General features: G+C 49.7%; 8 protein-coding genes across 8 annotated transcripts; 6 read left to right on the top strand and 2 right to left on the bottom strand.

The window, feature by feature from the left end:
* Window positions 1-196: 196 nt before the first annotated feature.
* On the top strand, window positions 197-2,667 carry CC1G_15123 (other/FunK1 protein kinase; the record flags this gene model as incomplete). The annotated part of the gene is made up of 6 exons (XM_002910437.1): window positions 197-670; window positions 725-796; window positions 850-933; window positions 983-1,610; window positions 1,672-1,838; window positions 1,891-2,667. The coding sequence occupies 6 exons, from the start codon at window positions 197-199 to the stop codon at window positions 2,665-2,667; spliced, it is 2,202 nt and encodes a 733-aa protein (XP_002910483.1).
* A 428-nt stretch (window positions 2,668-3,095) lies between these two features.
* On the top strand, window positions 3,096-4,723 carry CC1G_15124 (serine/threonine protein kinase; the record flags this gene model as incomplete). The annotated part of the gene is made up of 5 exons (XM_002910438.1): window positions 3,096-3,331; window positions 3,382-4,060; window positions 4,111-4,182; window positions 4,239-4,322; window positions 4,376-4,723. The coding sequence occupies 5 exons, from the start codon at window positions 3,096-3,098 to the stop codon at window positions 4,721-4,723; spliced, it is 1,419 nt and encodes a 472-aa protein (XP_002910484.1).
* Window positions 4,724-5,066: 343 nt separating this feature from the next.
* CC1G_09379 (hypothetical protein) lies at window positions 5,067-5,972 on the bottom strand (the record flags this gene model as incomplete). Its single annotated transcript, XM_001831969.2, has 2 exons — window positions 5,067-5,846; window positions 5,895-5,972. The coding sequence occupies 2 exons, from the start codon at window positions 5,970-5,972 to the stop codon at window positions 5,067-5,069; spliced, it is 858 nt and encodes a 285-aa protein (XP_001832021.2).
* A 4,098-nt stretch (window positions 5,973-10,070) lies between these two features.
* CC1G_09381 (hypothetical protein) lies at window positions 10,071-12,307 on the top strand (the record flags this gene model as incomplete). The annotated part of the gene is made up of 5 exons (XM_001831971.1): window positions 10,071-10,587; window positions 10,646-10,827; window positions 10,875-10,970; window positions 11,019-11,315; window positions 11,366-12,307. The coding sequence occupies 5 exons, from the start codon at window positions 10,071-10,073 to the stop codon at window positions 12,305-12,307; spliced, it is 2,034 nt and encodes a 677-aa protein (XP_001832023.1).
* Window positions 12,308-12,931: 624 nt separating this feature from the next.
* On the top strand, window positions 12,932-14,737 carry CC1G_09382 (other/FunK1 protein kinase; the record flags this gene model as incomplete). Its single annotated transcript, XM_001831972.1, has 3 exons — window positions 12,932-13,397; window positions 13,476-13,642; window positions 13,700-14,737. The coding sequence occupies 3 exons, from the start codon at window positions 12,932-12,934 to the stop codon at window positions 14,735-14,737; spliced, it is 1,671 nt and encodes a 556-aa protein (XP_001832024.1).
* A 662-nt stretch (window positions 14,738-15,399) lies between these two features.
* CC1G_15125 (other/FunK1 protein kinase) lies at window positions 15,400-19,764 on the bottom strand (the record flags this gene model as incomplete). Its single annotated transcript, XM_002910439.1, has 12 exons — window positions 15,400-16,245; window positions 16,325-16,491; window positions 16,545-16,956; window positions 17,032-17,172; window positions 17,230-17,313; window positions 17,368-17,439; window positions 17,495-17,877; window positions 18,640-18,655; window positions 18,732-18,860; window positions 18,909-19,139; window positions 19,196-19,373; window positions 19,430-19,764. The coding sequence occupies 12 exons, from the start codon at window positions 19,762-19,764 to the stop codon at window positions 15,400-15,402; spliced, it is 2,994 nt and encodes a 997-aa protein (XP_002910485.1).
* Window positions 19,765-19,933: 169 nt separating this feature from the next.
* On the top strand, window positions 19,934-21,975 carry CC1G_09386 (hypothetical protein; the record flags this gene model as incomplete). The annotated part of the gene is made up of 4 exons (XM_001831976.2): window positions 19,934-21,579; window positions 21,744-21,756; window positions 21,853-21,889; window positions 21,935-21,975. 4 exons carry the CDS (start codon window positions 19,934-19,936, stop codon window positions 21,973-21,975), a joined length of 1,737 nt encoding a protein of 578 aa, XP_001832028.2.
* A 483-nt stretch (window positions 21,976-22,458) lies between these two features.
* Window positions 22,459-23,948, top strand: CC1G_09387 (hypothetical protein; the record flags this gene model as incomplete). The annotated part of the gene is made up of 4 exons (XM_001831977.2): window positions 22,459-22,519; window positions 22,674-23,282; window positions 23,349-23,647; window positions 23,940-23,948. The coding sequence occupies 4 exons, from the start codon at window positions 22,459-22,461 to the stop codon at window positions 23,946-23,948; spliced, it is 978 nt and encodes a 325-aa protein (XP_001832029.2).
* Window positions 23,949-25,278: the final 1,330 nt, after the last annotated feature.

Below are 25,278 nucleotides of genomic sequence, written 5' to 3' on the forward strand. Positions count from 1 at the left end.
CTGAAAAACACATGCCACTCCGAATCAAACGGACAAAGGCCCTGACGCGATCACATGGAGGTTCGTGGGAACTCTGTCGTTACCGTGCCGTTAATGGCCAAGACGCGGCGGTCCTTGCTTGTCTTTGAACCACCATCATCGCGCTTCAAAAATCCATTAATTCCACTTTTATTTCACCCACACCACGCGCTCTACCATGGTTAACGAATTCTCCACTTTGCAGGTCGACGAATTCTTCGACTTGTACCTCCCAGGCGGCGGCCAGGACACTCTCGACGCCGTAGTGAGCGAGCTGAAGAGCCAGAAGGTCCTCGTTCCTCGTGGAGGGCGGCTGGACCAACAGCAAAAAGCGTCGGCTTCGACGCAGAGACCTGCGTTCTCCCATGTCTTCAAGACTTTCCGAAGTCTCTTCCGATCTGGTTCAACCAACCCCACCCGCATTATGAAATCGTTCCAGACGGCTGGTAATGCCGTTCGCAGGGCTCTCAACAAGCTCAAAGGGCCAGCTCCCAACGAAAATGTCATTCGCACTGTAGAAGCGGACGAAAGTGCTCTCAATGGCTGCCTCACGAACAATCGCGAAGGGGAGCTGCGGTTGACTGACATCATCGCTCCGTTCAAAGTCATCTCGACGAAGCCGCAAGTGCGGAATAATGTCTTCGATGACAGGGTATGTGATCCCCTGCATCGTGTCATTGTCAAATACTGAATTTTCCCTCCACAGACCCTTCACCCTCTCATTCCCATTGTAATCGACTTAATGAACGGCGACGCACGCCGACGGTTCATGCACGGGGTAAGTACCTCTGTCAATTTCTTTCTTTCGATTGCTAACCACCCTTTGAAAAGATAACTATCGAAGAGAGCCAGGTTACCCTCTATTACTTTTCACGCTCAGTATGCGCCAAATCTACGCCTTTCGATGTAACCAAGGTGCGACACATGTTTCTAAATGAAATTCATATGGCTAACTCGGCCCTAGCACCCTGAATTCCTGATTCGGGCGCTTGTTGTGATGCTTACAAGCGCCATCTCGCACCTTGGCTTCGACCCCCTCGTCACACTGCTCCCTGATGGCAGCTACGTGTACGAGATACCACCAGAGGGGCCATCGATGGCCCCGAAATTCTATCAGACTCTACGGATGTTATCCATGCGCCATACACGACGTCTCATTGGTCGCATGGCTCGCATTTGGCGAGTGCGCCAGATTGTCTCTCTCTCATCCGTGGCACCAGTACCAAACACCTCCGATTTCGTGCTAAAGGACGTGTCTCTCGAGGCTGACGCACCCACGGAAGTCGAGATACAGCATCAGCTCTTTACTGACATTGTCGCCTTTGCAAATGACCCTAATTGGCGAGCGCATCCGATACTGCAAGACTTTCGACCGGAAGATCTTGATAGCCTCGCGGTTGCCTTGAGGAAAGGCGATCCGCTGGAGTTTTTCTCTCGCATCATTGCCAGCCACTTGGGAGAGCCGGAGCTCTCCTCTCCAGGGTGTATCACGCGTCGCCAATGTCGCTTTGTGTACGAGAAGGTTTGCACCCCGCTCTACGACATACCGACGCTCGGTGAAGCTGTCGATGTACTCAAACAGACCCTTATCGGTGCGTTGGTTTGCAGTGGGCTCTCCGTGTCTTTTTCTTTGCTGACTTTGTTTTTGTGTAGCCCTTCGTATCATGTTCTGCGCCGGATGGGTGCATCGCGATGTCAGCGCCGGCAATATTCTGGCTTATCGAGCCGCCTCGAACGGTGATTGGCGAGTAAAGCTTTCGGATCTCGAGTTTTCCAAACGGTTTCCCGCCTCAGACGACTCGAAGCCTGAGATAAAAATCGTGAGTCCTCTTTCAACACCATTTTCGCTCCAACTCACAACGTGATGCACAGGGAACCCCATTTTTCATGGCATGCGAGCTTATGCGCGACATTCCGGTCGCCGCGTCGGTGCATGAGCCTGGTAATTACCGGGATGATGATGCCGTTGGACCCCTACCGGATACTACCTTCAGGCCTCTCTATAATTATCAGTACGACCTGGAGTCCGTGTACTGGATACTCCTCTGGCTTGTCTCAGCACGGTTGAAGGGCGAGCACGACCCGGATAGGCTTCCAATTATCTTTCAACATCGCCTCGACGCGGAGTATGCCGCCGTTCGAACAATGGTGTTTGTTGACACGCTCCGAAACAACAACCTCGTTCGCAACATCCCTCCACCTCTGGAAACCTTTGTCATGGGCTACCTGGACATACTGCGGCGAAACTTGCTTGGTGAATATGTCATGCGTTACAAAGCCAAGGCCAGAGATGACGTATCTACATACTCTTGGGTATCGAGCCGTGCCTTCTACCCTTTCTTCACTGGCATTGAAAAATGTCGCCCGGAGTGGGAATCCATCGAACTTCATGTAGAAGCAGAACACGAGCATCTGGTGAAAGGCGAAGGGGTGAAGCTGTCGAAGAAGAGAAAGCGCGATGGTGACGGCGATGAAGATGGGGAGCCTGAACAGGCAAGGAAAACGGTCAAGCGCCGGGTTGTTGAACGTCAACCAACCCCTCGCCAGGGTGGTCCAGTGACCAGATCGATGTCAAGGTCAGCTGCTCGGATGACGCGCTCCGCAACCCGTCGTCTTCCAGCTGATAAACTCCGTTGCATTTCTCGATAATTGTACTGTAGAGTTATCACTCATTGTAGTACATAGTCTCATGTTATCCTATTTTGATACACACGTCAGTCCATGAGTACCTAGAACCACAGCCACCAACCCGGGCTTGAGAGTCGACATCCACCCAAAAGAAAGATAAATTTGAATAATTCACGCTACCGAGGATAAGTAGTACATGGGGCTCAAGTGTGCTCATATTCTGTGTCCGATCGCAAGTAGAGCTTGAATCCACAGATTGATTTAGCTTGGGCCTTCTGGGACGTCCAACGCAGATGGGCCGGCCCTAAAGTAACGAGCGCCTAACGTGTAGCGCCCACCCCAATGCGATATTCTGACAGGTCACAACAGAGGTCGGGCTAGCTCACCATGCTCCACCATAACTGCGGCATGAAGCGAGATAACTGACGAGGTAAATGAACCCATGAACAATGAGCATTGAGGAGTCCTTCGGACGAATTGCGATCAGTGGCACAGCGAGTGTGGGAAAGCTCTCGCGCTGTGATCAGTTAACCATCAAACTCCGACAAAGCTCGATTCGTTCGAACCACCACCTCGTTCTTCTTGAATCCCATTCCAACAACCTCCTGCAAACTTCTACGAGTCCCGTATCACAGAAAGCCCCAACTAAATTCAAAGGCGCACTGATGGCGTCGACCCCTTACCAGTAAGTCGTCCATTTTCAAACTTGAGTAAACCCTGACTCCGAGAAAACAGAACCCCTCCCCGAAACGGGAGTCGACAAGCACTGGGTATGGCGGCAACGACTATAAACAATAAAGTCACCCCGCGTCACGGCCCCGCACCCCCTCTGCAATACGACGACACCAATACCCAGCTTCGCCCAGAAGTTGGTCACTTCATGAACTTCGAAATGGTCGGGTGCAGCGTGGATGTTTTCATGAGCCACTACATGCCAAGCTACAAGCGAGCAACTGTCAAGAAGGTCATGAGTCGTTTGAAAAACCAGCTCCCACCTTCTCTGGTGAAACGCCACTCGTCCCTTGTTGAATCCAACGGACAGCAGCCAGAGAGGAATCCTTACCCTTTCGTCTTTGATTCGTTTAAGTACCGCCCGGCCACAATCAACGGAGTGAAGGACTTCAATGAGAAGTACTCGTTGAATGTATCGACAAAGCAGATTGAGAAGGCTATCTTTGAGGCCATCGAGAAGATCGACGCGGCTGTCAGAGACGCACTCAAGTCTCTTGGGATTGAGGTCAATGAATTCTCCATCCGCATGTGCCCTGACACCAATCTACTTGCCGACCTCGACGGAGCCACTCAGAGGATCGACGCGTGTATGACGGCCAAGAGAACTGGGCGTCCTCATATCACGGACATCATCGTAGCTTTCGAGTTCAAGGTCAAGCGCACAGAGGCGACTATTGAGCAGGTGAGTACTGCTTCATTGTCTAACCAATTTAAGCTAACCTTCTGTAATAGAACCGTCTTCAGGTTGTGTCGCACGTCAACCATGTGATGAGCGACGACCCTCGACGTCTATTTGTATATGAGGTGAGTATCCGAACATCCATTTTCAAGGTGCTTCTTGCTTATTCCACGGTTCTCAGGTCACGATCGAGGATGATCGTGTCACGCTTTGGTACTTCTCGAGGTCCCACTCTGCGAAATCCGAGTCGTTCAGTATGATCGAGGTGCGTTAGTCTTAACTCCATTTCCGAGCAACAATTCATTGTCCCTTATCCAGCACCCGGATCTCTTTGTCGAGGTAATCGTCTCGCTCGCGTGTGCAACGGCGGAGAAACTTGGCATTGATCCCTACGTTCACTTGGTGAATGATCAGCGCTATGTCTACGAGTTTCCTCCCAATAGAACACGACTCCAGTCGGAGTTTTACCTGACTGACGGTGTTCTCTCCGAATATCGCTCCCTACGGCTCACTGGTCGCTGCACACGGATCACTATGGACTCCATACCGCGCAGAAGCTATCCGGTTGCCGTACAATGGCTTTTGTTATCCTCAAACCGGACGATTCTGGTCAACTCAGAAAGTCGCGAAACTTCTAACTTTTTCCTGATTTCACACCCCGTATGAATACTATCCGGTTCTAGCAAAACCGGATAGTATTCATACACGTCTAAACCGCGAGGGAGGCTCTGAGTTCCCCAGGCAGAAAAGTATCCGGTATTCATCTCCACGGAAATTGAATTGGATACTGTACAAGGGGCTATATTCAGGATACAAAGGAGGGCTAAACAGAGAGTATTAGACTACTACTATGGCTCATAACGTACAAAACAAGAATGGTATACAAGTACAATGGTGGATCACTGCATAACAAATGAATACGGCGAGAGAAGGAAGAGGTCAACAGGAGAAAAGCTTGAGACAGAGTTTAGAAAGGGGAGAAGAAAAGAGAGGCACAAAAGAGAGCCGCCTAGTTGTCGCTCGCGAGGGGGTGCAGATCGGGACCTTCAACGAGGAGGCGGTGGTATCTATCCCGTTGGGCCAATAAACATCGACGATAGGCCCTAAATTGTCCAAGAATGATACGGCTTGAGGCATCCACGGTCTGCAGCTCAGTGTCGATGTGATACATTCTCAGGCGTACGTCCCAAGCCCAAGGTGCATCAGTGTGTAGCGTGTAAGGGGAGTATGGCGACTGTGGCTCGACGTTCAGAATGGACGGCACCTGTGTCGTGGAGGGGTGGTCGTGGTCCGATGACAAAGAGCCTAAATACTGGTTTGGGGTGTGGTGAGCTCGGTTACACTGAGGAGGCGAGTGCTGGGTGGGGGCATGACCATCAGAATAAGGCGAGGAAGAGGCTCGAGGTTGACGGCGTGGTCGTAAGTAGCTCAATGGAGAGCTTTGCAGAGCCATGTAGACCTCTCTCTCGGTTGAAGGAGGGATGATTTCGTGATTAGTGGATGGGGTCCTAGGGCTAGACTGAGAAGTGCGAGGTGTAGAAACATTCTGGATATCATGGTTGGGGCCGACGAAAGGAGAGCTGCACGGAAAGTCGCCGGTGTTGGCGTTATTGCTAGCGCTACTGCCATTGACCTCGTCACAGCTGGCTTCTTCTCTCTTGCCATTATTGAATTCGCTGCCAGCGTTGTAATCGCCCTGTGCATCTTTTCTCCCATCACTGTCCGAAACTTCGCTGTAGCTGTCGAGTTCGCCGTTGTTCAGATCGTCGTCGGAGTCCTCGCCGCTGCACTACATTGCTATTAATGATGTTATTCTTTTGTGAAGATGCAAACTCACCGATTTAGCAAGTTCCCTTGCCTCTGCAGCAAGCCTTTCCGTGTGGAGATCCCAAGCCTTTCGCTCGATGTACGACATGGTGATACTTTGGCTATGTGGCTCCCAAAAGCTTCCAAAGTCCTGGTGTAAAACGTTGGAGAAGTCGAATTCTAAGGATTCGTCCATAGGCGGTATCGCGTGAGGATAATTAGGGTGGTGGTGGTAGCGGGTTGTGGTGGTTGAGGTTGAAGACGCCCCCGGCGGGGTGCCGCGACTTAGCTCCCCGCAGTGTCGTTCTCACGATTGCTAGGCATACACAGACCGATAGATAGAAAGGCAAGAATATATTAGAAGGACGAATAGTCCTCTGGGCTACAAGAACACTTTACTGATTAATCTCCAATCACTCCGACTCGTCGACAAGCTCAGGGGGGATTGTGCCTCCACTGCGATCATACAGAGCCCATAGGCTCTCTTCCCCCCACCTCAAACGCGCAACCAAAGCCTGTATAGTGGTCAGGTCGACAATTTCGGTACCTGACTTCATCCCGCAATACACGTAGATAGGAAGGCTTTTGAGTTTTTTCGAGCGCGCCAATGCTTCGGGGTCATTGGGGTCGAATTGACAGGGGTTAATTTCAGCGAACACGACCACCTCGCTTTTCTTGATTCGCAGTTCCTTGGAGGGGGGCATCTCGATGTAGAAGATCCGCTGAAGTTCTCCAAAGAAGGATTCTCGCACCAGGTCTTCTTCAGCCTCGTCATAGGGCAAAGCTGCATTGCGATCAACTGCGAGGTCATACTGGAGAATGACAATGTATGAGATCTTTATCCATCTACGAGGGAATGAGCACGACGTACCCTGACAAACGAAGCTTCCCGTGAGTCCAAGGCTGTTGTCTTACATACAGCCGCTGCTCGGATCGTATCACCCCCATTCAAGCACTTGATACGGCCAAAGATTTGCACTCTATCGCGCTTGAAGTATTTACGGACTGTCTTCATGGCGATGGCAGGTTTTCCTACAGGTGTATAACGAGTTGCAAGGGCCGCCACAAGCTTGCGTTCAAGTCCACTGTCGATCTTGGGATCCTTGATACGAGGGTAAGAGAGCATATAGTGACCAGAGTCTGAAGAGGCGACGTGCTTAGAGATCGAGTATCGGAAATAAGGACGAGAAAGACATACAGAACGGCTCTGGGATAACGAAATCCTTCATGTTTTTGTGTTTGGGTTTGAAAGAGAGGACCTCCTTAAGGTTGAAGTTCAGTATGATCTGTTGGACCTGGGCGGCAAGAACGACATAATTATCGAGTGCCGCCCATGGGTGACGTTTACTGTGGAGGTAGGGGCGCAGCCGTCCACAGAAACGCTCCATTGCCCACGCCCAGTAAGCCCAGACTGGCCCGTTTGCTTCGATGCCATCCGCAATGTGAAGGAGGGCGTGGATTGTTGATGGGCATGCTGGAAGCCGATCCATATCATACTGAAAGTAAAGTCTAGTAGGATTTAATTTTCGTTCGACATTAGTACTAGGCTCTAGCTTTGGGGTAGTGACGGCGTACTTACCGTTCGTACTCAAGCACCCAGTCAATAAACCCCGAACGTATGTCTTGAATGTCCTTTTTCGAGTGTTCAAAACTCAGGCAAAGATTAATGAGGCGAACGAGGTGTCGAAAATGGCGGTAATAGTCGTGGTTTTTGAATTGACGTCGGAGAAGAACGGGTCCAAGGCAGAGGGTCCAGAAGGACCAAGTGTCGGCGGTGGTAGCACCAATGTCGTTGACTATGTTCTTGGGGCGGCTGCTATAGGCATTCGGGATGGTTTTTCCTGCATCCTCTCCAGCCTTGGCAATTGCATTCCAGATGGTTTTGTCGATGACATAGTCTTGACCTGTGTGGTCCAGGTTTTTGAAGTCGCCAGTCCAAAATAGAACGAGATTCTTGACGAGGTTTTCCCAAATCAGATGCATGAAGTCGAATGGAAAAGAGTCGGGAAAGAAGAAGGATGGGATCTCCGAGAGAATACTGACACCTTTGATCCCCGACGCCTTTGCTCGTTTCTCGCGCTCCGTTTTGCTGACGGTGGGGTCTTCCGCGGCCTTTGCATCTGCCATCCATTCCCGGTGGGTTCGAAGTGGCAAGTCAGTAGGGTCGTAAGGTTCCTCATCAAAGCGCGCCAAAGGGAAGTAGTGGGTGGTTGCTTTAGCAGTCGGATCGCGGATTCCTTTGATCTTGCAGTCGCGGCAACCACAGATACCATTATGGCCTTTTGCACACAAGAACATGGAGACTGCAGGGATGTCGCCAAACCCGTCGATTGGGAATGCGCGGAGCTGGAAGTTGGAATTTGCCCGTCGCGAGAAAGCCGTAATGCCGACGGCCAACTTCTTCATCTCGTTTACGAAAGGTCGAAGAAACGAGTTGCTGTCTTTCGGCTTGGTGGGACCTGGGATGACGCCAAGGCAGAGGGCCCACTTGAGATGGAAACGGATTTCGGGGGGGAGGTTGTAGTTGAACAATAAGATGGGCCAGCATGACTTTTTCCTCCTTCGGAACGGGCAGAACCCGTCGGTTGAGAACCCCAGGGCGACGTCGGTCTTCTGCTCGAAAAAGCGATGGGCATATCGAACACCGTCGACTTCAACGTGTTTCTTGACTAGGCGGCGATAATTCCTCCCATCAAAGATATCCTTCGTCTTCTCTTTGACGACAAAAGGATTGTCGTCCGGGTCTGGTGAGTATTCCTTAGAGCGATAGTCCATGAGGTCTTCGGCTTCGCGGTTGCTGAACAGTGCTATGAGGCGGGGGGTGACTGGGATGTATGTCCAGACTTTGTAGGGCTTGCCGTTAGCGTCGTAGCGAGGGTGGTCGCATTTAGGACACTTGTCCAAGTCCTCGTACTCGCCGACAAACGCCACACAGACACGATAGCAGCAATGGTATGTCTCCGGCTTGAAGTCGGCGAGTAGGCGGAGCTTGGCCTTGCTGGCCTTAAGGGTTGAGAGTCCAGATTGGTCAGGGAAAGCAAATGGGAGTTCGTTGAAGGCCTTGTCGGTGAGTGCGTTGCGTAGTTTGTAGACAATTGCTCGCAGAATTGAGCTGGTGTCTCCGTCAATATACACTTGGCCTGGTTGGTGGGTGTGAGAAATGTAAAAGAAAAACATGAGAGAATAACCTACCACTGTCTAAGGCTTCGGCCCAGAGCCGCTGGAAGTCTTCATCGTCATCATAGGTGTTGTATACATCGTCTTCGCTGTCATCCAAGCCATCGTCGAGACTTTCTCCATCCCCTTCCAGGTCACTCTCACTTCCCTCCTCCCACAGATTCTCTCTCTCTCGCTCCTCCTCCTCCGGCACCTCCTCTATCTCAACTCTCCAGGTCCTCTGCCCTTGCGGGCTACCGAATGCTTGCTGCTCTGGACTGGGTGGCTGCGGAATCTCCATCCTCTCCTCCTCCTCCTCCTCTGCTATATCTTCCATCTCAACCGTTCTTCGAGGGCTGTTATGAACTTGCTGTGGAGAGCCGACCGAGTCCATAGACACTGATTCGTGTGTGAGGGGCTGTGGTGAGGGAAAGCGAGGGTCAGAGATCTGCATGGGTGAGCTGAACCATTGAGAAGGGGACAGTATTGGCGGGGTCCGTGGTGTATAACAAGGAGCGGAAGGTCCTGGAGAGCGCAAGAGGCTCATTGAAGCCCGTCTCAAGAGCTTCTTCCCTTTCTCCTTCAACTTCTCAGCCAGCTGTGTTGCTTGTGTAAGGAAAGGTACGTTCTTGCCCTTTAAATGGCGACGAATTTGCCGTTCACCCAGCATATCACCACAATGTGGGCATTCCCAACGTTCACCCTCGTCCTCGCTACCGCCTTCGTTGTCGGATTCGTCGTCGGGTTCACCGGCGGATTCATTGTCTGGGATGGGGGGCCTGCTGGACAATCTATTTTGTTTGCGTTTTAGAAAGGAATGCATTGGTAGGTAGACGACAGTGGTAAGAGGACGCAGGTAAAGCAAAACGGTTCCTAGAGAAAACTTAGAAGTCGGCGCGCAAGTCCTGGGGCACGTGATCGCATGATACCGTGAACGGCGAACCACGCCCTATCATCCTACTTCTCAACACTCTACAGCCGTCCTCTGGCTACTGTCAAGTCACCATCCTTTTGTAAACCACACTCGCTTTCTCTACGTACTCAACCCTTCATGCCGCCCAAGAAGAAATCAAAAAACCCAAAGAAGAACCCCGGCGCGAATGACGACTCCGACTTCTCCAACTCAGGCGACCCTCCCCCAACGTCCAAGGCTAAGTCCAACACCGCCCAGAAGAAGAAGGCCGCCAAATCAACCAGCAAGGGGGGTACCTCCAAGAAGGACAAGCAGGCAGCAAGAAACGACAGTGATGACGAGTCTGAACACCTGAAGGCGGCTCCTAAGAAGAAAGCCAAGCCCGCCACGAAGGGCAGTAGCTCTGCCACGACTACCAAGAAGGCCACCCAGGACGAGGAAAGCGATGTCGCCATGGGCGATTACGACTACGATGACTCCCCCTCAGTTTCAAAGAAGACAGCCAAAGCCACTACCGCCTCGGGCTCGAAGTCTGCCTCTGCCAAACCCGCCAAATCGCAAACACCGCAGAAGAAGATTTTCAAGGGCGAGAAGGGGGGGCATGGATCCGAGAAGAAATCAACTAAGAAGTACCGTGCACGATGGTATGATTCAAGTAAGTGTCATTCCCTTCCCTTCTTCATGCTCACTCACCTCAAAGCTCAATATTGCAGTCAGTCTCGAGCCGAGCGCCCTTGCGAAGTTTGTGGCTTCCACAGCTACCGTCAAACACATCCCAAAGCCTCCTGGAGAGCCTGGAGAGCCTGGTGGAGGCGGATATACAATTGAGACAAAGGTCCGGCTAGACCGAGCGCGTTATGGAAAACATTTCCGGCGAGAATATCTCGACATTCAGGTATGTGGTCTATCCATCCCTGAACCTCGCTGACCATACTTTACTAGCAAACCATTCGCAATTTCTGTAGGGCTGCTAAACTTCCTCCGTATGCGCTTCTCAAGGACCAGGACCTCGCAACCATCGGAAGAATCATCACGATGGTAAGTGGTTTCCCTTCAGTGGTTTCTATGCTGATCCTCTCGATTTAGGTGGCACTTAAACATCCTTACATGGATTCTCGACATTTTCCCAACCACTGGTCCATTGCTGCAATGCTCAAGACATTCCTTCGGGGCCAAAGAGCAGGTGTTCGCAAGAAGGAGAAGGAGTTGGGCGATTCAATTCTTGCAGAGCAGGGCGAGGACGGTTCAGACATTGACGACGATGAAGAAGAAGGGATTGACGCAGAGGGTCACCCCACCAAGGCAGACATCCTCAAGGCATTCAGTGCCAACGCTGATAGCGACTATGAAGACGATCCCACTGAACCGGGGCAGTCAAAAAAGGTATGATTTGGCAATTCTCTTTATTTTACATATTGATCTTTCGATGCAAGGGAAAGCAGCCCTTGAAGACGACTAAACCAAAGAAGAAGAACGCTGCCCCTGTTGTCGAGGAGGAGGAGCAGGACAAGGAGGACGATTACGAAGCTCCTCGACCCAAGCCGAAGAAGAAGGCCGTGTCCATCGTTGAAGAGGAGGAGGAGGACGAAGCTCCTCGACCCAAGCCAAAGAAGAAGGCTGTGCCCATCGTCGAAGAGGAGGACGACGACGAAGCTCCTCGACCCAAGCCGAAGAAGATCGTTCCCATTGTCGAAGAGGATGGCGATGACAACGAAACTCCTCGACCCAAGCCGAAGAAGACCGCTCCCATCGTCGAAGAGGACGACGACGACGAAGTACCTCGACCCAAGCCGAAGAAGATCGTTCCCATCGTCGAAGAGGACGACAACGACGACGAAGCTCCTCGACCCAAGCCAAAGAAGAAGAAGACCGCTCCCATCGTCGAAGAGGACGACAACGACGAAGTACCTCGACCTAAGCCGAAGAAGACCGCTCCCATCGTCGAAGAGGAGGAGAACGACGAAGTACCTCGACCCAAGCCGAAGAAGAAGGTCATCCCCGTCGTCGAAGAGGAGGAGGACGAGGAGGATGAGGCTCCCCGACCCAAACCCAAGCCAAGAGGAAAGGTGAGTGACCCTCGCCTCGACGAGAATGACGCCGGCGATAGTTCCGGTGTCTCACCTGTGGCCAAACGCAAATCGGCAACAACGGACGACTTCTTCGACCTCTCTCACAATCGGAAGAAGCGGAAGTTGCCATCCATCGCGTCGACTCCATCAACTCGAAGCACCACCCGAAGCTCAGTCCAAGCGGGTTCAAAGGCAGTGGAGTATTCTGGGGATGAATTTGAAGTCGACACCACCTCGGTCTCTTCAAAGGCTAGGGGTAAACAGAGGGCACAAGACGTTGACGACGATAGCGAGTTCGAGTCCTGAATCCGGCCCTTTCGAGGTTTATCGACCATCCTTTCTTTTTTTCTTTTTCTTTCTTTTTTGCAGTGTAACCTTTCTTACTCCCTCGTCTCCCTCTACCCTACCATCCCTGCGACCCCTGCATTTGTATCATACATCACTCTGGCATTGTATCCTAGTTCTGACCTGTATCCCCTGTTTTCAATCGAATTGTAGCCTTTTTGACCATACACAAAGAATCCGTATTGAGAAGAACCATCCTGGGTCCGGATAATTTCCATGTATACTACGTATGCACTGCGCTACACACAACAATCCCCTGGAGGGATAAAAATCATCATCACCAACGTCCGATATCGACCCTCGATGGACCGGATAATCTGGACATATCCCGCATAGAGACTATCCCTCTGCCGGATAGTCCGGATTATCCGCCCACCAGATTATTTTGTTCCAAAGTAATGAAAACCACCCGCTAGCAGGGTAGTCTTTCCCCAGCCAACGGGTACCTTCCCGGATACTTTTGGTCCTGGATTGGGCGTACAGTGGATCTGGAGAGCCAGGCGCGTCGTATCGGTGAAGGATCACAAGCTTATCGACAAAAACGAAGTGTTGGCCCTCAAGGATGTTTCCCTGGAAGTGAACACAATGACTGAGATGCAAATTCAGCACAGACTGTTTGCGGATGTCAGGGCCTTTCGTGACTCGGATTGGCAGAAGAGTCCTGCGGTGAAGGACTACGGCGAAGAGGAATTAAATCTCCTGGCCGATGCGCTGGACGGTGACAGGTTTAAGAGGTTCTTTTGCTGCATCCTGGACAAGTATGTCGGAAAGCCCTCTCGTTCGCTTTGCCCTAAGGGGTCAATCGAAACGAATGTGTTTCCTGAATACAAAGCGTTCAAGAGCCACAACAGTGGCGAGTTCCTCCCTTCAATTCGTACAGGCCAGAGCACGGCAAAGCCAAAGACATTGAAGAAAGCGGAAGATGCCAACCTCACCCGCGCCTTTGATCCTCGAAGACAGTGTCGCTTCATTATGGAATCGGTATGCACCCCTCTCAGCCAAGTTGAGACTTTGGGCGAGGCTGTTGATATTATAAAGGTGCTTATGACCGGTGAGTGGCATCAACATTCACTAAAACCAACAACAATTCATGCTAACGATCTCGTTCCTCATTAACCAATCCAACCAGGTCTCCGTATTATGTTCTGCGCGGGCTGGATTCACAGAGACATTAGTCCAGGCAACATCCTTGCTTGGCGCGCGTCAGAAAGCGAGCCATGGCAAGCCAAGCTCTCCGATCTCGAGTATTCGAAGAAACTCCCTTACACTGGGCCAGCTAGCCGGGACCCTAAGACTGTAAGTGACATCGTGTACATTTTATTCTAAATGACTCTGACACTGGCCATGGGACAGGGAACACCGTATTTCATGCCCTGTGAGGTTCTAAAAGGGGCATATTTCCTTCCCCGTTCCACCGTCAACTATAGGGATGACAACGAGTCAGGGGCGAAACCAGCCTGGGATAAGGAAAACAGTGTTACCCCAAATTACCAACACGACTTGGAGTCCATCTGGTGGATTCTTCTGTGGAAGTCCACGGCAAGGGCCTGGGAAGACGCTCCAATTGAGCGAGACATCTATGTCTTCCAGAAGAGGGTAACAGACATGTACACAAATGCTCGGGCGGCTTGTTTTCGGGTTCCACTTGGCGATGAGGCTAAAATTATGAGCCACGTCCCCCCGCGACTGGAATTGTTTGTCGGGCAGCACCTAGATTTTTTACGATCTAGCCTGTACTATGAGTACGAATCTCGCGCCAAAGAGGACAGAGACAATATCGGGTCTTACTCTTGGGTTATGAGTAAGCCGTTCACAAGATTTTTCGCCAGAGTTGAAGAGTCGCGGGAGGAGTGGGGGAGTCTCAAATTAGTGGTGGACAAACAGGTCAGGAAGATGGAGGACTTGGAGTTAGTCAGCCATACGGATACTGACGAGCCCAGCACACCTGCGGGGGAAACCATTGGAGTTTCTGAGGAAGGAGAAGCTACAAACATAGAACACAATGAGAGAGCTCAAGGTAGCGAGCAAGATGTCGCTGATCCAGATATCGAGGAATCAACCAGCCGACCAATGAAGCCATCGGGAAAGAAGAGAAAGGCTACCGACGTAGAAGAAGACAAGGTCGTTGATGGTCGCGGGACTGCAGCAATTCACAGGGCCGAGGAAGATGGTGATGTTGACGACAAAGCGCAGTCGAGGCGTACGTCGAAGAGGCTCCGCTCGGCACGGGCAGACACACAAGAGAAACTGGCGGATACGCACATTGGAAGGGTGACTAGGTCGATGACCAAGGCCACGACAGCGACCACGCAAGGAGGCAGTGCCGCCAACACCGATAGCGTCAAACAAAACCACGGACTTTCGAAACAGAAGAAGAATACGCGCCGCTAAGATCATTTTGTTTTTGTTTTTTTGTGGAGTTTGGTAATGTCTACTTAAACTTGTGCTGGACGCGAGTTCCCCTCACTACCATTAATTACACTGTATCTCGCTGGACGCCTAGTACTGTGGGTAGTCAACGCTGGTCGTAGCATGACTGGTTCAATATATGTCATCTAGAAAAATAAGGTCGACGGGAATGTGTGAACATTGTCTCTGAGCAACAGGGATTTTCGGTAGAAGTCGTGCACTCATAGCATTCTCCCTCCCTCCAGTTTCTCAACAGGTTATGAGCCCGTTCGTTGCTGAGCATGGTGTAGAGCTGCTCCTGACCACCACCAAGCCTAGAGTTGTGTAGTTGGGAATTGAGAAACCCATTATCCGAGTCATGCAGGGGCCAGATGTGTGAAACAAACTCCAATGGTATTTGACGGAATGTGCTACCAAACAATGAGAAGAATCTATAGAAAGGAATCGTGCGGAATCTTTAGAAGACAGGTATCGCGAAGGAGGTAGGTTTGAAGTAATCAGTAACGGGTATCATCGAGTGTGGCAAGGTTACAACGACGAAGGAAGACGAAAGTGGTGGAAACAAAAGAGGGCAGGGTATCGTAAATACACACAGTGAGTAAAGAAGAGGTATACTGGCCGACCACAAAGTAAACGACGAGCGTTTAACGGCGCGATTGGCTGGTAGTGGCGGTGGTCGTCTTGTTTTTTGAAGCGGCAGCCTGACGCATACGGCGAGCAGCAGCTCTCGTGACGGGGCCGGTGTTTTGAGCTGCGCGGGTCATGGATCTGGTCACAGGCCCTGATCTTCGAATAGGGGCTTGGACCTCTGGGACAGGGGCGACGACCCGGGTCCTCTTCCTTGGTCGGTCTTCCTTAGGTCGATCATCCTTTCTTCTCCTCTTCTCAGCAGCCTTCGGTTCGACCCGGACACCCCCCTCTTCCCCATTGTCTGCCCTTCTCTTTCGTCGGGGGTGGTACGGTTGCGACAGTTCTTCGCGTTCGCCTTCGTGTCGCTGTTCGGTCGAGGTGGATAATTTGAGGTCATTCCACAGCGCTCGGGACTCCTCGATACCTTCGAAGAAAAGGGTAAAGGACTCGCTGATGACATACGAGTACGTGCCAATGTCGTCCTGCTTCCCTTCCGCGTTACGCATGATGTATTCGCCATGGATCTGGTACTTGAGCTGCTCGAATTCGTCGAGGAAGTTGGAGTCCAGGAGTTCCTTTGGCAGCGAATCGAGGAGTGATGGGGTGGAAGAGATGTGGGTTTGATCCCTGAGCAGACCACGACGTCGACCGATGCACTGCTGACTCATTGGCTGCTGGAAATGCAGACGCCCGAACTCCCGGCAGAGGTCTTGGTCGACCCGCGTCGTAGCAAACCACAGGATGATCCACCAGATGCTCTCCAGGTCGTGTTGGTAGCCGTATACAAGAGGCATGTCAGGATAATCAACTTGTTTACCCATACGGAACTCGACAGGGAAGTAATGACGCGACGTTTGGATCTCGCACGGCATGAAGAATGGTGTTCCCCGAGGGGAGAGTCTCAGTACCAGGCGACTATGACGTCAGTGATGAACGCACCATGATCTGCTCGTCTTCAGAAAGGTTTGCACCGGGGAATCTCGTGGAGTATTCCAGGTCGGAAAGTTTCACCTGCCATGGCTGGTCGGGCCCCGATCGAAATGCGAGTATATTTCCAGTGCTGATATCGCGATGGACCCATCCAGCGCAGAACATAAGTCGAAGTGCTGCAGGGAATGTGTTAGCAAATCAACCACGAGAGCAGCGATCAGGATCGTACCTATCAAACACTGCCTGAGTATATCAACGACTTCTCCGAAAGTCGATATATCATGCAGAGGGGTGCAGACAGACTCGTAGACAAAGAAACATCGACGTGTATTCGATGAGGTGGAGGGGTCGTCGACCTGGCGGACGTACTTGGCAACAATGCACGAGAAGTACTGTTTGAACCTATCGCCTTTCAAGGCTTCGGCGAGAGACTCAACGTCGCGCTCGAGGAAATCTTGAAAGATCGGCTTCATGCGCCAGGATGCACGGTCCTGGACAACAGCCGAGATATCTCGGAACAGGTCCTCTTGTATTTCCGCCTCGGTTCGCGACCAGGAGTCCACCCAAACGTCCTTCAGGACTCTGTCAGATGTACCAGCAACACGGCGCCGGTCGGTTGGAGAGACGACCTGCTTAACTCGCTAAATCCGCGGACTGCGATCACCAAGACATGTCGACGGGTAGTGCGAGATAAGCTCGAGACTGTGGTAGAAGACTGGGGTCGATCCTTCCTTGTCGGAAGGTAGCTGGTAAGCATAACTCCTGTCCGGGAGCATGGTCACGAAGGGGTCGTATCCTAGCTGCTCGTCGGTAGCAGTGAGAAGCGAGATGATGACTTGGACGAGAATGTCAGCGGACTATTAAGCGCGGACGCGATGAGTACGAATTAGCTATGGTCGAGTCGGAATTCGTACCTCAGTCCAGTCAAACGGAAGAGAGTGGATGACTTGGGATCGAGAAAACCGACTAAGGGCCATTTTCCCGTCACGAATAGTGATCTAAAACGATGAATTAGGTTGACCTAAGTACGACGTTCGACAAAGAGCACTCACCGCGTAAGTAAATGTTCTTCGAGCATCATCGTTCATGATAGCAACTATGCGCTCCATGACGTTGCTTGCATCCTATGCAACTTATCTTTGAGATAATGACGTCGAATGCAGTGGAAGAGACTCCTACCTCTTTGTTCTTTTCTCTCGGGAGCACGGTAACGGGAACAGCGGCGTCGGAAGGAGTCAGCGGTCCATCCAGATTCTTCGACAAGCAAGCCGTGACAGAGGGATCGCCGTCCTGGCTTACTTGGACCGAAAGACTGTTATGTCCCCGAATTCCGAGACTTTCCAAAGTGCCACTGACGAGCGTGCAGACCGTTCGCAAAGCCTCGACTATCCTGCTAGGAGTGGGAGAGTGGGACAGAAACAGAGACTTCAACGATGTAAATCCGTAACCGACTTTCTTCGATTTCTGGCCCTTGGATAGGCCAGTAGAAATAAGGACCTTTTCCTTCTGCAGAGCCGTGATGACAGCGTCGAACGCGTTCCCGCTGTTGTTGGGTAGGTGATCTGAGACGAATTGGTTAATACAAACTGCGGAAGTGATTGGTTTCATGTTCAGAGGTCCTGTAGGAAGTATACGTAGAAGAAAGTTGCCCTAGAGACTCTATGGATTAAGCATCAATGTGGTTGAGAGTCAAGGAGTGGCGAGAGGGTGAGCGATCATTGTCGAGGGATTTGATTTCTCACGCCATCACGTGTAGGTGTCACCATGGTTACTCGGCTTAAATAAGCTGAGTGTAATTTTACGCGAGCGCGCGCGCACAAAATGGCCACTCCCATCAGTCAACTGGGAACTTATTCCCTAATTAGGAACGGAGTTCCAATTTGTCCTTCGCCACTTTGCTCGTTCTCCACTTCTCATTCAACAGAGTATATACTGTCCCCTTCCAATTTGTTTTTGTTAAACTTAGTACCAACGTGTATTTAGTAATCGAAAATTAATGATGAAAATTGCCCTTTCAACTTACCTTTCCGCTGAAACTGTTCGCCATGCCCTTTGTCGGAGTTTCAATTGTTTCCTCCACTGGAAGCAACTCGTTTCTGCTTGTCGTATACCGTGTATCCTAGTTCTCTTAAGTGTCTTATATCGTAGCTCTCCTTTGGTCAACTTCTTTGTGTATTAGTTAGAGAACTAACGCTAGTAATATGATTCTTTTATTAAACTACCTATGGAATTAGGTCGCAACACTCGGTTTCCCAACCCCACTCGTGCTCGTACACGTGTAAGCGCATTTGCTCTACGGTGAATTCCAACTCGACATCGCGTACCCTTCTCATCAAGCTCCTGGAAACCGTTGTCGGTGTTAGTCTCCCGCGTACGCTAAGAATTGATTGTGGCACCTTGTCAGTTCTTCCAGCACCCGTCCAACATCGTCGTCTGTGGCATCCACCAACGTTCCTTCCTTGTCTTTCAGGATGACAAGGATGCCACCTTCCTCACCTATATACCTGCCTGCATTGCCGACAATCGCTTCCATAACCCTGTTTTGCTATGGGCCAATTAGTACTTTAGAGATACTATCGGCAGACCAACTCACCCTTCGTCCTTCTCCGTTGACGGATAACCCCACCGCATCTTTTTCATCGTTGATCTTTAAGTGATCGGCCCGCCATGTATGTCGTTCGTCTCCGACCGGAAGATAGATAGTCGGAATGGTAGCAGAGATTCCTGCCCCCCGTTCGCTACACCTGCGAAGGGGCACTGGCACCATGACCACCGAACTTCGGTCATCGACCAACAGAACCCCGGTCACCCAGTCATAGCCTCTCTTTAAAAATACATGTCAGTTTGCTCCACTCGAATGGCGAATTGGTAGCTACTCACCTCAATCATCATCCATGCTTTGGTCAGAGAATTTCGCGTACGTGCCCCGAAGCCAGTACTGCGACGATTTCCACCGAAACTGTGAACATGTCGCAAAGCCTCTGGCAGGTGTACAATGGTCTGAACCCGCGAAAGGGCCTGAGTACATAGCACCTCTGTAACACGGTCGAACAGCAGCCTAGAGGACAAAACTTCATAACCGTTGTCGAAAATACCTGAAAAGGTAACACTTACCTCACAAAACCCGCAGCGAAAAGCTCAAAATCACCTGGTTCGCTGTCCTGTAGGTGCCCGATGGCGTTTGTAGTAAGAACAAGACAGGCTCCCTTGGTACGAAGAACAGAGCGGCTCCAGGATGAAGTCATCGTTGTAAGGGTCGGGTTGCGGGGCGATCCCTCCTCGACCTCACTTGCCGAGAGCATGATCCAGCACCGTCCGTCTGCGAGACCGTACACAGGGAGGATGCTCAGCCTTATCGTCCCTTCCACACTCCCTATCCACGGTTCCGTCTCCAGCCCTTCGACACTATCGAGTCGATCCATACCCGGTTTTAATGCCACTCGGACCATCGCAGGCGTTGAGCAGTCAGAGGGTTAGGGATACCACAGGGACCATCCCCAGTACTCTAGTCAGGAAGTTAATTGTAATATTGAAAGAGGTAAAAAGCGTATTCCAAACATACTTGGAGGGGCGTTACCTCGGAAAGATCAAGGTGATAGAGAATTCTACTGCAAAACCATGCTAACACTTTTGAAGCCCTGGCGGAGATGGAAGGACTTGCGCAACGTGGATGAATCATGGGATGAAGCGTTTGTGGGGCATAAATTCACAGATGAACAAAAAAAGCTACTAGCAAACTTCAATCTGCGCTATGAATGTTTGGATGACCGGGACGACTATCACCGTCAAATGCAAAAGCGACTGAGAGAAGCAAAACAGTTCACAGTCGGCCTGTGGGATAATAATTCTGGTTTTGAAGATTGGGATGAGGATGACTATACCCGGTTTATTGAACTCGAGAATAAACTCGCAATGGATATTGCTGAGGACAAATTAGGGAGCAAGTTCAAGAACAAGCAAAAACAAATGCATGAGGCACAAGAACTCATGAAGCGTGTTGGTTGGACGAAGAGAATAATTGCAGAAACAGCTAATGGAGTGAGTTCCATTAAAGAGAGGATATCAACTGGTTTTACAGCTAATAGTTGGAGAGAATCAGTCAAGTCTGCCAAAGAACGGTTGTTAAGAGAAAGGAGAAAGTACTTGGGGTCTAATATCAATGAAACAAAAGAGAATAAAGACAATGATGAAAACGTAGCAGACAAGAAAGGTGAACAAGTGAAATTGCTTAATATAAATTGGTTCCAGAAAGACTACAAGGCGCAAAAAGAAGAAGAACAGGATATTATAGATACCACTGTTAAAGAGTTCAGCCTTAATGAGGAACAAGAAAGGGCATTTAGGATTATTGCTAATCATTCAACAAAGTCAGGTGAAGAGCAACTTAGAATGTATCTAGGAGGTATGGGAGGGACTGGAAAATCCCAAGTTATCAAGGCTGTAATTTCTATGTTTAATAAACGTAACCAAGGTCACCGGTTCATTGTTTTGGCACCTACAGGAACAGCAGCCGCTCTATTGAACGGGTCAACTTATCATTCAATGCTAGGCATCCGAATGGCTGATGCTGAAAATGAAATAGTGAAGTCAGACTCTAGAACAGTTCAGGAGGTGAGGTCAAGATTGCTGGGTGTGCAGTATATTTTCATAGATGAGGTTTCTATGATTGCGTGCCACGAACTGTACACTATAAGCAAGCGACTTGCTCATATAACCAATAAGCCTGATCTGCCCTTCGGAGGAATGAACATGATTTTTGCTGGGGACTTCGCACAATTACCGCCAACCAAGGGGATGTCTCTTTACAGTAACGCTATGGAGAAGGTTCAAGATGCACGAATGACAAGACGTCAGCAAGAGACTACCTTGGGAAAGATTCTATGGCACCAGGTGACAACAGTTGTGATTCTACGCCAAAATATGCGGCAAAAGTCACAGACTGAGGAAGACGGAAAGCTTCGAAAAGCATTGGAGAATATGCGGTTTGCGGCTTGTACAGCAGAGGACATAGAGTTCTTGAGAACAAGAATTGTAGGTGATCGCCCTGGACGCCCAAAACTTACTGACAAAGAGTTCCATAATGTTTCCATTATTACAGCATGGAATTCGCAGAAGGATGCATTGAATGAAATGGGGACAGCTAGGTTTGCAGAGGAAACTGGACAAGAGATCAGGTACTTCTACTGCCAGGATTCCGTTGGAGCTGACTCTAACACTGGACCTGTTGAGAAACTGGAGAGAGGGCGAATGCCCATATCGATTGAGTAAGTAACTACGAACTATTTATACACAATCGAGTAGTCTACGGATATATAGATGTAGAATTATCGAGGAAATAAGAAGATAATTAATCTCCTAAATCCGTCCGATGAATAAGCGCCCGGCACAATTACCGAGTGCCGAGCTGATTCCCAACACTCCCCCTCAGATCGGCAGTCGGGGTGAGTCGAAAATATCTACCTAAATCTACCTAAGTGCTTCTTTACTAAGTAAGGCAGTCCGTGACGAAGTTAATACATGCTGTTAATGTCCTACAGCACAAACACGAGTCCGTTAGCGCTTCCAAACCTCTTGGTTGGTCCGTGACCACAACCATAGCCAAAAAAAATCGAATTGTAGGTGACGGGGAGCTCTCCCGGCTCTACCAAGTCCAACCCTAGTCCGAATACATCCGTGATGGGCAGCGTACCAGCTTACACCACATCTACGCGATGCCAAAAATAGTCGTGCCTCCCATGAGCGCACGTAACCCGGCCTATGGCCCAAAAATAGGATCCCGGCTTGATCCACTGGCGGAATGCGCGCCTAACGCGGCGGTGATGGTCGTAAGACGTCCGAGCCGTGCTCCAAGGACGAATGATGGGCGGTGTTGATAATGAGGGAATAAATGAGTGACGATGCCGGCGTCGGTGACGGAATGATGAACAAGAACAATAACCCTCCTCCCCCTCTCCCCAGAATGGCATAGTCTCCCCCTATTCTCTAGCTCCAGCCTCGGATGGTGATAACGAGCCCAATAGGGATGGCGATGGGCGTAGCCGATGCACGACAGTCAAGGCGTCATCGGGGTTGATAGCGGCGAGCGAGATAAGATAAGATAGCGAGGGTGAAGACGAGATAACAGTTCTACAACATGTTCAGCAATGAGCGGGGCTCATAACCTGTTGAGAAACTGGAGAGAGGGCGAATGCCCATATCGATTGAGTAAGTAACTACGAACTATTTATACACAATCGAGTAGTCTACGGATATATAGATGTAGAATTATCGAGGAAATAAGAAGATAATTAATCTCCTAAATCCGTCCGATGAATAAGCGCCCGGCACAATTACCGAGTGCCGAGCTGATTCCCAACAGGACCTAGACAGAGAGGAAGGCCACGGAAGAAGAGAGCAAATGTTACCGAATTTGAAAAGATCCAGAAGGTCTTGTGGTCCATGAACCCATGTACATCTGATCACATACCCGCTGTTCTTAAAATTTGTTATGGACTACCTGTCATGATTCGCTACAATGATGCTACAGAGCTCTGTATAACAAAGGGACAAGAGGGAAGAGTAGTGGGGTGGGACGAAGGAGAAGGTTCTCATGGAAAACCTATTTTAGAAACATTATTTGTCGAACTGATTGATCCTCCTTCAAAGGTTCAAATCCCCAGACTTACTGTGAACGTTGTACCAATTCCTAAAAGTAGTAACCGTGTCGAGTGCCTAATGCCCAATGATAGCGTGGTTCGAGTGGAGAGGACCCAAGTGAATATCCTTCCAAACTTTTCAATGACTGATTATGCATCACAAGGCAAAACTAGAACTTATAATGTGATTGATTTAACACATTGCAAGAATCATCAGTCTTACTATACCTGTGTTTCACGTAGTGCATCTGCAGCAGGGACAGCAATTCTCCAAGGATTTGACACAGAAAAAATTACCAAAGGGATCAATGGATACTTGCGACAGGAATTCCGTGAGTTGGATATGCTAGATACAATTACCCTTTTACGGTACAATAAGTTAATACCTGAAGATGCAGTCAGACCTTTGCGAAATCCAACAATAAGGGCATTCCAGAAGTGGGCATCAGAGAACAACATTGACTATTCATCCAAATGGCACAAGTCCCTACAATGGAGAAAGAATGAGAAGATTATACAGGAGCCAGAAAAGGATGGCACTTGGAACTTGGCATATGCTAAGACCCGTGAAGTGATAGAGAGAGAAAAGAATCAGCTTGGTAAGAGAAAGGCAACTGGTAATTCAGGGCAAGAAGTTAGTAGGCGAAAGCGACAAGTCACTACACTGGCCCCTAATCCTTTGAATCTTCCGTCTGAGGTATGTATTGGGTTAGAATGGGATACGGATAACTGGAGCTGCTCATACGACTCACTCTTTACAGTCACTTATAACCTGTGGAAGGAAGCATCACCAAACAGGAGAGATGAAATCATGGATCTCAGTACATATATGGGAGGATTTATCTCAGAGATAAATCATGATTCTTCTAAGGAGGGCCTGGAAAAGGCACGCAATATAGTGCGGAATCAACTATATGACCATTCGGCGACATTATTCCCCAAAGGGAAGGCTTATGTGGACATGGAGGATTTACTAGATGTGTCTCTAGGGAAGATGACACCAAGGGCAAGAGAAAAGACAATATGCAATACTTGTAAACATACATCACTTCTTAAAGATCAGCCAATGTTCTCTACTGTAACTGTGGCCACAGGCCGAAGGAACATAGTTGTTCCAACAGAGATGGACCCCAAATCTCTACCACTCGACTGGTGGTTGAATGAGGTTATGAGAGAACCAAGAAAGGCAATGTGTAAGAAGTGTAAAAATAGAACGATAGTCAAGACTACAGAAGTCTTTTCAGCACCGGTCCTGTTAAGTTTTGTCATGGAAGGTAAAAAGATTATTCCTAGTGAAACTTTGACTGTGAAAGTGAACGGCCATCCAGTATTGTACCACCTAAAAGGCCTTTTATACGGGGGTGATAATCATTTCACTTGCCGCTTTGTGGATCGATGTAACAGGATTTGGTACCACGATGGTATGGCTAGAAAGGGTGAAGGCTACTATGAAGGTGACATAACCACAGACTTTGATCTGAAAGTACTTCAAAAAGCTGGAAGAAAAACATTGATTGCATGTATCTACGCTAAGTCTGACATTTTCTGAACCATTTAAGTAAAGGTGTTTCCGGCGGAGCCTTATTTAAGCCGAGTTATTGCCATGCATGTGCATTGGCCCGTATACTAGTTTATATGTAACCTAAATACATAGTCGACAACTAACTAGGGACAGCGAGACGCTGCTGTCGACTTAATGGTTACCATTTACACGTACACACGCGGGTGTTACAAAAGTAACTTTCTCAACTAACTTTTCCTTACTAAACTAACTTTTTCTAACTTTATATGATGCAAGCTGTCATTGACATACAATACACTCCTGTTTCCATCTAACGTCTCCGACTACACTCTTACTACATTCTTTTGACGCCAGATACGTCTCCCCATCATGATGCCAAATATACACATCACCTTGGTTTGGCACCTTACACCCTCAGTGCTTAGTTCTATAGGTCATTCCAGTCATTCCCTGGTTTATACTCATTGACTCGGATGTCCTACCATCCGAGCTACTACTCGACGCCCCTCCAGCTCATCCTTGTATATCCCTGCCCACCCAGCCGACCGCAGGTTCGAGAAATCACGTCGTATCTTCAAAGAGCCCTAGAGTAACCCTAGAGGCTTGAGCTCTGCTCGAAGCAAGGAGACAAAATAGCTGAAAATAGACCTGTTAATAGTTAGTTCATCTACCATGAAAGAGAGCTCACTGAATGGTAACCGTTTCCCCAATCGACATCTATTATCCACCCACGGTGCCGCACATGGCGCAGAGTCCAAAGGTCGCCCAAATCTCATTGAACCCTCAAGTCCCATCAAGGAAGAAAC

This window comes from Coprinopsis cinerea (assembly GCF_000182895.1).
Source record: "Coprinopsis cinerea okayama7#130 chromosome 9 map unlocalized cont3.9, whole genome shotgun sequence".
NCBI lineage: Eukaryota > Fungi > Basidiomycota > Agaricomycetes > Agaricales > Psathyrellaceae > Coprinopsis > Coprinopsis cinerea.